Source organism: Aquila chrysaetos, chromosome 3 (assembly GCF_900496995.4).
Source record: "Aquila chrysaetos chrysaetos chromosome 3, bAquChr1.4, whole genome shotgun sequence".
Taxonomy (NCBI): Eukaryota; Metazoa; Chordata; class Aves; order Accipitriformes; family Accipitridae; genus Aquila; species Aquila chrysaetos.
The window spans coordinates 16,651,726-16,662,546 of NC_044006.1; the positions used below are offsets into that span (position 1 = coordinate 16,651,726).

Here is a 10,821-nt window from a genome sequence, read left to right on the forward strand (position 1 = left end):
TATAGGCATTCACTCCCATTTCTTTGCTTGTGTGATTACTTATAATTCCTGTTTAAATTCTTCTCATTTTCACAGCGTAATTAGGCAGAGGAGCGGCTTTTGTTCTGCAGTCAAAAAGCAATTAGCTGTGCTTTTTGCTTCATGGTTGTTTTTTAATTAGGACTTTGTTGATGGCTTTTGTCCTCAGCAGAAAATAAGGGCTGAGGCGTTTCTGTACTGCAGCAGCTGCCCAGGGCAAGAGGGGCTGCCCCGCCTGCCTGCCTGCCTGCCTGCCCTGCCTGACTGCCCTGCTTGCCTGCCCTGCCTGCCTGCCTGGTGGGGTGGCAGGACCTGTGGAGGTGGCCCAGAGATGCTCCCTTTGCTCCCCGCCAAGTTCTCATCCTCTGCCCACTCTAACCAGAGGCCTTTCACCTGCCCTCGGGGTTGAAGTACCTTGCAAAAGTTTTACACAGGTGGTTTGCCCACTTTTCCTTCTTTAGGATGCCAGTATTTGACTGTAAGTATTCCCTGGCACTTTCCTATGGGGCTGAGGCATCTGCACCATCACCAGCAAGCCCTGTCCCTTACTCCCAGCTGTTGTAGCCATGTGCCAGCTATGGAGCTCCTGTCCCAAGGTGTTTGCACACAGGCTGCGTTGTGCAGTGGGTGCCAGCACAGCCGAGGATGGAGACCTGTGCAGGAACGCAGGCAGGTATTAGGCAGCTCCCTAGGACTGAGAAGATTTTCTGTGAAATCCAACTGCTTCCAAAAATGCTTGTTATTCTGTAAGTGATAGCAACATCCACATAGGGCTGTGAAGGGAATGGGTACAGGCCTAGCACTTAAATCCCACAGACCAAGACAAACGGAGCTGCTCTGTCCTTCGCAGTTCAGGGAAAGCCATGTCCCCTGCATCCTGTAAAGAGACAGCTTCAAGTGAAGGATTCATTTCAAAAGAGGAATAGTAAGAGGCTCCCCACTTGTGGCTGGGATAATGCAGCTGGGTTGATACACTGCGGAGGAGAGCACCGACTCCCTGCAGCAGGCTCGGGCAGCAAAGCACCGCAGTTAAGCCATCTTATCCTCCAGGAAGGATGGCCTGGCTGCTCTGAGAAGCACCTCTCTGGAAGGCACAGCCTGGGTATCTTTAAGTCCTTGATTTTGCTTGAATGAACCTTTTTATTGAGCACACCAGGACGCTGCTGACAAGGGGACAAACCTGGAGCAGAGAAGCTGAACTCCTGAGCAAGTGGCAGGGCAGGGGCTGGCAGGGCAGAGCTGTGATAAGCACGCTGGGCATGGCACGTGCATGCAGGTCGCAGGCTTAGGTCACTCCTGCACATGCTGCTGATGGCAGTTTACACAATGCTTGTGTGGCAGACACAGTGATGTCCCACATGTACTGCTCCACTGCACCTCTTCTCCTCACCTGCCCAGGGTCTCATGGCCATCTCTCACTTGAAGTCTGCTGAGCAGAAATGTTCCCCAGGAGAGCTCAAGAGTTTTCCAGGCTTAAAGCTTCTGTGTCCTGCCAGCCCATTAACTTGTGTTTCTGTGTTTGCTGCTGAGCAGGTCCTGGAGCTGGCTTCGGCTGGCCTGTGGGCTGGATTCTGCTCCCTGCCAGTAAAAATCACAGGTTTTTGCATGCAAGTTCAGGCCATTCTTGATCTATGCAGAGGAGATCAATATCCACCACCTCACCCCCCACCCCTGCAGCCCTCATTTCTACCCTGTGACCTGCATCTCCTGCCCTTACTTTCCATCCTTTATCCTCTGCCATCAGTTTAATTCTGGCTTCTCTGGGCCTTCATCATCCTGGAGGCAGGACTTGTGCTCTGTATTTGGGTGAGCCCTTCTAGCTGGTCAAGGTTTAAGTAGCCCAGCAGCTTTCCTTAGGTGGGAGGTTACTTCAAAAAGAAAACTGGAGCACTCCTCAGTACTGTCTCTTTGTTTCTGTGGAAAGGACAGCCCCATCTCCTATCAGTGCTCAGAAGGCTGCTAGATGAGTGTGAGACAAAGACACTGCATCTCGTCTCACCATGTCTTTTGGGACTGCATGTAAATCACAGCAAATATTCCTATGGAAAGATCCCTCATCAGCAACCAGATGTATTTTTAATACACGATACCAACCAATTAATGAGGTTAACCCCACTGCTTTATGCCCTTTCTTTATTGCACGCTTCACCTTTCCTTAAACTCTGCCTTCCTAATGGCATTTAGGAATGGCCCCGTGCCCCATCCGTCACTGTGTGGCCAGGCAGCCCTGTGCTCCAAGTGTTCAGACAGACCCTGAGGTGACAGTTATGACAGCTTGATCGATGCTGTGGATCCATGCAGCCCCTGGGACTGCCACAGCATCCCTACCCTGGCCCTCCAGTACCTTTCTGGCTCTTTGGGATTTTGTTCCTGTGCGCAGGGTGCACCAGAGAGGAGCTCTGCACCACTGCCCCATGTCCCTGCCTCCAGTTCCCCACAGTCCCGCAGAGAGCAGAGAAGAGCTGCTGGAGAGGGCAGTGCTGCATGGGCAGGTTGGCATCAGGCACGGTGGGCTTGCACCGCAGGACACCGTGAGGACGGAGTCTTGCAGCTGCCTGCAGCCCTGTGCAGTGGTAAAGGAAATGGTGGCCCTGTGGGTGGCTATGGCATGGGGGATGCTGTGGTGGGGAGCAGGGGGCTCAGCTCAATCTGCACCCCAGAATGGGGTCCTGGGCTGCTCCCAGCACCCGGGGACCGCTTTGTGGGGAGAACACCCATCTCCTCCCTTGGAGGGCTGCTGTCTGCCCTGCATCTGGGCTGCCCACGCCCGGAGATCAAAGGGAGTGGGTTATATCCAGGAGGAAGGTGGCAGCAGGCTGTCCTGGCTGATCATCAGTCCCCAGGCCACCAGTGCCCAGTCTTTCTCCACTACTGTCCCTGCACCTGGGCAGAGCCGGGGCTGCCTCAGGGCACCCAGCAGCAGTAGAGGGTATTTGCAGCAGAGGTATTTGTGCACCTATTTAGTGTTTTGCAGCTGTATCTCAAAAGTGTGTGGTGAAAAAAAAAAAGCGGGTGCCCAGCACCCTCCATGGGAAGTACAGTGGGTGCTGGTGGTGTGTCCCCAGCACTGCAGGAGGCTGCCCAGGGCATGGCTCCCCACTCAGGCCCTGGTACGCTCCTCAGGCAACCGTGGCAGATGTGCCCAGCTCTGCCTGCAGCCATACTTGCTTCATTGCCAGCGTGGCCGATGGTGAGGGCCAGTTTTGGCTTTTCACAAGGCAGCTGGATGATGGGAGCCTCTTCACCTGCCAACATCAGTACGACCCTCCTGCTAAACCTGCCCTTGCTGGGTGGCTGCTGGGATTAACTGAATATTTCCCCTTAAGGAGCACTGTCAGCGCTGTTAAGCAGGACAAAAAAAATATGAGATGTCATGCCTGTATTGATTTGTTTACTGCACGCTGAATGCTAAGTCAGGCAGTTTTGGGGCTGATTCTGTTGGAAGATGCAAGATAATTACATGTTTAAAATCCTTTCAGGGGAGCTTGGCACGAAGCAGCTGTCACGGCGGGTAGGGAAGGCAGCCACAGCAAGCCCGGCTTCCCTGGCTGATGGGCGCAGACAGGCGCTGATACAGCACAAGGACAAGGTGCTGACAGTTGCTCTTGCGGCAGGGCTCCGGGGGTCTCGGGCAGGACCTCAGCACGCTGGCCCCACAGTGCTTCCTGCAGAGGCAGGAAGGGTGACAGCCAAGGCCAGGCAGGGATGATTCCATGACAAACCATCCTCCTGCCCTCTGGCTTTTTTTTTTTTTTTTTTTTTTTCTTTTTAAGGTTCGTCAGATAATGGATGCAATTGTTAGTTGAATGTTAGATTCAAAGTTATGAGCGGCAGGTACTTTCAGATGAAGATTATTTGCATGTAATAACACAAAGATCCATCTGTAGACTGGCTCTCCTGGAGAATAATGACATCTTTTGCTGTGCAGGGAGCCAGGACAAAGCCCACTCCCTGTTTGTAATCCCCTGGAAGCCACTACATAGCACTTGAGCAGGGTGTAAGCAGAGCAGGGCTGTGTGCAAGGCCTCTCCCTGCAGTGGAGGACGTTATCCCAGATGCATTATTCAACAAAAGGTGTCAGTCCAGCTTTTTGCACTAGCTGAAAGCAAAATCACAGCCATTTGAAGCAGGCTCTTTGGAAACTAAAATTATCTTCACATCATATTTCTTCTCCAGTAATGCCAGCATTAAATATTCTTGAATTCTGAGTCAGACATCAGGAAAAAGAGTAAAAATGTAATTGGCTCAAATATGGTAAAATTTAGAAAAGGATCACAGTGTCAGGCTGGTTTTCTCCTTTGTGCTGTCTCTAAGCCTCTAAGACAGTCTGGTGCTGTGGTTTTGTGTGTGGGTTTGCAAGGAGCTATATAAATTTCCTGTTCCTTTATGTTTTAAAAGGCCAGTGCTTACCTGCTTCGGCACCTACAGTCATCATCAGGCTGGCAGAGCACTCGCTAACACAGCTGCACAATCAGGCCAGGGGCATGCGTGTGAGCCCCTTCGTTCCCCATTTCTTAATGTATTTCCTCTAATGACCTGTAAGAGCTGCAAGCCCTTAGCATTATAACTAGCAGCTGAATGTAAAATGATGAGAAAAAAACCTGCCCCGTCCCTGATGCTGGCGCTGGCGAGAGAAGCACCTGCCATTTGTGCAGGGTGGGATTTTCCCCTCCTGGGGCTTTTGCCCATGCTGGGAAGCAGCCGGTGGTCCTCTCGCTCCTCTGGGTGCTGGAGCAGCAGGTGCCATTGTTGCTGGCTGTGGTGGGGATGGGGATGTGGCAGAGAGGTGCTCCCTTCCCCAGCGCTGCCTCCTGCCTCCCCCCTGCCCACAGCCAGGACCATTTCAACCACCCTGCCCTCAGTTGGCCAGGGAAGCTGGCTCCTCACACTCAGCATCTTTGCACGGAAACATCTGACCATCTGCCTGGTCCCCCGTGCGGCTCCCACCTCGTACGGGAGCTCCCCAAACTTCTGCCCTCACCCACACAGCAAACCAGCCCCTGACAGCCCCGACGGACGATACAACGCACATCCACAGCCACGGGTTGGAGCTCACGAAAGATCAAACCTGCTGCTTTATTTGCGTGAAGACACAGCAGAAATCATAATGTCACTGTCTTTTTCCAGAGCTGGTTTGCTGAATGTACCACCAGCTTTGGAAGCTCGCATAGGGCCATGTCTCAACCCATGTATGCTGCAATAGCAAAGCAGGTATGCTATTTATAAGACATAATACTATTTGATCAGCTCCAGCAGTTGTGGATAAAACCGTATCTGGCTCAACTTGCAAATGATAAGTCATGTTGAGGTGTTTTTTGGGGTCGGGTTTTTTTTTTCTGTTAAAAATGAAAGGGAAGATGATATGATTGGAAATGTCAGGCTTTGTATGGTGTGGGCGGGATGCCTGTAATTTCTCAGCCAGAGTAAAACCGTGTTATTGAGAAGCTCTCTAAAGGCAGACAAGCTGAAAACATGGTTTTTTTTAAACAACACACAAGAGGTTTACAATCTGTCATATGCGTCTAATTGGCTTTTATTATATGTGCATGCTGATAGCCTCCAAATATGTGCCCAATCATTCATCGCCTGCCGCTGTGCCTAGCGCGTTGCCTCCCATGGCTGCACTGCCCTGCTGCTGCCGACTGGCCCACGAGCTCTGCTGCTGCTGCTGCTGCTGCCCTGAGCCGCCTCCCCACCTCTTCTCATCGCTCCCCCTTTGAAATGGAGTCCCTTTTCACTGGTGTTTATCATATTGCAATAAGACTGAAAGGTCCCTCGTGTGCTGTGCAGAGAGAGAAATGGTTGTTTCTGGAAGAACATTGATATTAGGAAAAATTAATGAATGGTCAGAGAAACGATGTGAAGTCATCTGCTGCTGATTGTTGGATATGCCGCTACACCAAGGGAAGGATCATCTGGCAGGTGCCAGTGAGCATCTTGAGCCAGCATCACTCAGTACAACCCCCTCTGCGGCTGTAACCTCCTTTGCTTACCTGCATTTTCACACCACAGCTGCAAAAAGCAAAGTGCAGACCTCCTCCCACCTAACCTCTCACTCAAGGGCCAGGAGAGCCCCCCACGATCCACCTCATGGTCTGAGAGATCTGGGTGAGTATTTTCCTCCAGGACATTTCTCTGGGAGATGTTTCACTGAAATCAGACTTTCTATATGAATTGTCGATGTCAGTGACTTCTGGTTTTGAAAAAATTTCTCTAAAAATCCTTCCTTTAAAGCACCGTTTTATTCCAAGAGCATATTTTATATCATGAATTGTATTATAATGCAACATTTTAAAGTATCGGAAGGAAATGTACCAACTTTGTTGAAATATAACACTTGCAAAATGATTTTTGGCATGAAAATATGAATGTGACTTTTTTCTTTTACCTGTCTGCCTTAGGAGGAATTTAAAAATGTCAGAATTTCCTGAAAAAGGGTGGTCCTGCTTCCCTCTCTCCTCTGGCTTCAAGTGGGAAATCTCTAAGCTTCTCCTTGTGTGGGCTCTCCAGGTGCTGAACGCAACTGCCACGCTTCGGAGACCGACTATGGGATCCCTGCACACAGGTTGCATGTCATTGTGTTTATTCTTTGGGGATGATGCGAGATCACTGCCATGGGTGACAATCCACCTCCTTTGGGTATTTCAGCAAGACTCTTGGCAGGTGCTCTCTGCAGCTCACGGTCCTCATAGGCAGTTGTACATCAAGTGTCCTCTCCGATGTCCGTCATTTCCAAAGGTGGCAGACATGGGGACAGAGATGGTGAGGGCTGAAGGAGCATGCCCTGTGTGCCAGGGCAGGTCCCTGCCTTAGGGGAAAAGCATCCAAGCTTTGCCCATTAGTCACTGCTGCCTCCCTTATGCTGAAGAAGAAACCAGGAGGTGTGATACTGGTTTTCCAGGCCTTCCAGTGCCTCTCTGATTTTCCTCAGCCCCTTTGACTCTGTGTTTGCATCTCTCATAAGTGGTGAGATTATCATATCAAAGGGAGCCCAAGCTCCCTCCACAGTCCTGATGCTACATGAGAGAGAGGTGAGTAGTTCCTGCTGTCCCTGGCTCCCTAGACATGGCAATTACATCTTTCATTAGCTACTTTCCATCCTCCAGGACAAAAAGTGTTTCTCCTTTGATACAAGACCTATGAACTTGGACATGAAGGACTGTGTTTCAGTGTCACAATCCCTGCTCACCTTGACAAGAGCCCAGAACAAAGAAGGAAAGGGAAGGGATCAGTGCTGCTCCTTGGAGAGCGGTCACCATCCACCTACCAACCCAAAGAGGCATTTGAAACTCTGGGAGCATCTCACCTATAGCACAAAGTCCTGAGTAAAGGTCCATCTGATGAGCAGATGTCAGAGCTTCACTTCGCACACTGCTTTGTGCTATCCCTTAGTGCTGCAGATATGCAGTGTAAACCTTGATTCAGGTTCCTAAATCACAGTTATTCACCCTGTTTTACAGGTGAAATTCAGCTTTTCCTGCCTGGGCAGGGAGACAAAGCCTCTATTCTACAAGCTGTTGCTGCTGGGGGCATTCAGTCCACATGGGTTTATTCAGCTGCGAATAACTATCCCATCCCATATAACCTCCTTTCAGTGTGCGTAAAGAGCTGACATGCTGTCTTGTTTTCAGACAAGCTGATCAAAAGTGGAGCAAGTGTGCACACCCAGCTGCATGGCCATGCAAGCTGGCGCTGCCACAGAGGTTGCAGGAGCGTAGCAGCCCACAGCAAAACCAAACTCTGCTGCAGATGAGGCAAGCCATCTGCACCGGCCTTCCCAGGCAGCTTCTCCCACTGAGACTTGCTTTTAAAAATTACAATCTATTGATTTCTTTCCTGCCTGAACTTTCTCCTCAGCCCTGAGTGTTTAGTGTGGTCCTTTGACGGCCCGGTCCCTGCTGGGGATGGGCTCTGAAGGTCTGATTCGCATGCCGCAGTCACTGCTTTGCTTTGGCCAGGTACAATTCCACCTGGCACGTGTCAGGTTTGTCTGACACTGAGTAAGAGGCAGAGACTGTGGCCACGTGTCCGTCCCATCCATGCTGCTGCCAGGCACTCCAGGTCCAGCGACCAGTGTCTCGGTGGGAGCAGGTCAGCTGTGTGGGACATGCTATTTGTGACTTGCAGGGTTCCCTGTGGTATTCCCTGTTGGGACAGCACATGGACTCACAGAATTGTTTGAGCTGGAAGGGACCTTTAAAGATCATTTAGTCCACCCCGCCCCCACCATGGGCAGGGACATTTTTTAAGTTGCTCAAAGTCCCATCCAACCTGACCTTGGACACTTCCAGGGATGGGGCATCCAAAACTCCTCTGGGCAACCTCTTCCAGTGTCTCACCACCCTCATTGTAAAACATTTCTTCCTTTACAAGGAAGGACATAAAATGAGAGAGAGCAGAAGCAGAATAGGAGTTACCCCCAGCCCCTTGGGGAAGCAGGGAGCAATGTTCCCATTCTCTAAGTGGGGAAACTGAGGCACAGAATGTGAAGGAAAGCGATGTAAGGTCAGGCAGAAAGGATGCTGATTCAGAGCTGGTTGAATGGCACAGAAAAACAACTAGTGGATTTTTCCCTGGGAGCACCACTGTTTCCCCTGGTTTTGTCCATGCTTCGAGAGCTCATTGCAGGGACTCAGCGCACTTGGCTTGCCCTGCGCTGGGTGATGGCTGGACATGCCTCTGTTTTCCTTCTGGCACCCTTGTTCACGCTGCTGCTGTCTGGGTTTCCGGTGGCTACCGGGTTCCACGACTGGTGCTTTGTAGAAACAGGCCATCCCACGCTTTGGGAATGCTCAAAGCCACGCTGTCACCCCTGCAGGGCAGCAGCACTCCCTTCTGCTCCCCTCCTGCCTTGGCTGGCAGTAGCACCATGCCGCTTGGCTTCAGGCAGGCAAGTTAGAGAAAACCAGTCACGTAAGAGGCAGAGCTGCCTGCTGCTGCCCGTCCTGCCAGGCCATGTCTGTCTCTCCATCTGTCCCTTGCCCCTCCCTGGCTCGTGTGGGGCAGGGCAGTGGGGAAGGGCTCCATCTCAGTGCTGTGGCTACTTTTGAGAGGGGGGCTGTTGGGGGCTGCCAGGCTGAAATTAAATGAGAGAAGAAGGAGAAAAATAGTATTTGTGGCTTGTAGTTAATGGAGCAGCAGAAGCCCAGGGCTGTCACCTGAAGTCAACTTGAACATCCTAAAGGCACGTCTGTTCTGCAGCCAAGGCTCTCCAAACCTTCACTGATCTGCCTCTGCAGAGAGGGCTTGGAATCTTTATTCCTTCAAAGAATATTTATTCCTTAACAAAGAATTTCTTGGCTTTTTGGTAAAGACTAAAGAAAATATCATCATGGTTTAAATTTCCCTGGTTTGGACTGGAAGAGAGGAGTGTTTCCCCTTCTGCAGGAGAAGTAAATGAAAGCCAGCTGACCCTCAGTGCCAGCCTTTCCCGTAACTTGCAGCCACAGGCAGCACTGAAGCGCAGCAGATTCTGGGGTGGGCCATGAAGAATTAATACTGCCATTGAAGAGGCACAAGAGTCACCATTCATATCAAGTAGATCCTCACTAGCAAAGGTCTCCAGGGTGGGAGATTTAAGACGGAGAGTCAGGCCAGCCTCTCACAGAGGTGAAATGGATGTGGAAGGTGTCTCTGGGCTTCCTCTGAGACATGGGGGTTCGTGTCAGAAGTGCTTCAGAGCAAAATAAAAACCCCGTGTGACCTCAGCAGTGCAGTGCATCGCCTGGGCCCCAGCAGGCAGCTCGCTTTTGCAGCACAGGGACTCGGAGCATCCCGGACAGCCACAGTCTCTGGGATCCTGGGCATGGAGGCCTGATCCTGCTCAGCACAGGCAACCGGGACGTGTAGTCATCTGTCTTGGAGCAGAATGAAGGCAGCTATGCTGGAATTCACCATGAAGTTGATGTGGCAGAGCCTGACAGCACAGAGGTTGATGGTAGACCTCAGAGGTCAGAGGTTTCACCTGTATTTGGACAAGTGACCACCCTAGTGAGGCCATCTGGGATTGCAGGACTGGCAGCTCATGGATGCTGCACTGGAGTTCAGCATTCTGAATGCAGGGGACCACATTTGTAAAGGCGTTTCAGTGCCTGGAGGAGCCACTTGGGCCCTGGGGTGGGGGCTGAAGCCTTCCTAAGCATCTGCCAGTGGTCCAGGCACCTCTTGGGCACCTTGCTGCATCCACAAACAGCTCAACAGAAGTCTCCCCGTGGGAGTTTCAGTTTAGGTACCCAGATCTAGAGGCATCCACAGTCTCAGGCCTCACTTAAAACAAGGACCTGTGGCTTCTTCCCTGTAAAACAGGGACAATGAGTCTCGCCTTCATTTGCAGCCAAGGTGCAGGTCAGTGAGAGCAGGGAAATCCCTGGAAGCCTCTGGAGAAGCCCCAGGGACACAGGCAGAACCTGCCCCAGGTACCATGCTCAGGCTGCTCTGAGGGGGCCAGCTGTGATTTATATGAATATTGTCTTCACTAGAAATCTTATACAGCTGCTTAGGGCTGCAGGATGCTAAGAAGGGTGAATGCTGTTACACCCACAAAGGAAAGGAAAGCCGGAACCTATGCACACAGCAGTGTGCTTGAGGCTGACTTTGCTCCTGGTAGCCTTCAGCTCTGTCGGTGGGCAGAGACAGCCCAAAAGCGGCTCAGAGGCTCTGAACACTTAGTCTAACACTTAATTTCCCAGGAAGGTATTTGGATGGCTCCATAGCTGAGATCAAGGATTGTTGGCCTTGCTTTGGTATTGGCAAGACTCCTCAGACTAGGCATTATCCTCATTGTGCAGCTGGAGAAAGGAAGGG

The 10,821-nt window shown here is 51.3% G+C and overlaps 1 protein-coding gene across 2 annotated transcripts; it reads left to right on the forward strand.

Moving 5' to 3' along the window:
- Positions 1 to 302: 302 nt before the first annotated feature.
- Positions 303 to 5,632, forward strand: LOC121233201. 2 transcript variants are annotated; one of them, XM_041122628.1, is made up of 3 exons: positions 303 to 5,062; positions 5,146 to 5,229; positions 5,575 to 5,632. In XM_041122628.1, exon 1 carries the CDS (start codon positions 2,301 to 2,303, stop codon positions 3,210 to 3,212), a length of 912 nt encoding a protein of 303 aa, XP_040978562.1. In that variant the 5' UTR covers positions 303 to 2,300; the 3' UTR covers positions 3,213 to 5,062; positions 5,146 to 5,229; positions 5,575 to 5,632. The 2 variants fall into 2 exon arrangements, with proteins under 2 accessions (XP_040978562.1, XP_040978561.1); XM_041122627.1 differs by lacking the exon at positions 5,575 to 5,632 and having other exon boundaries at positions 5,146 to 5,256.
- The last annotated feature ends 5,189 nt before the right edge of the window (positions 5,633 to 10,821 follow it).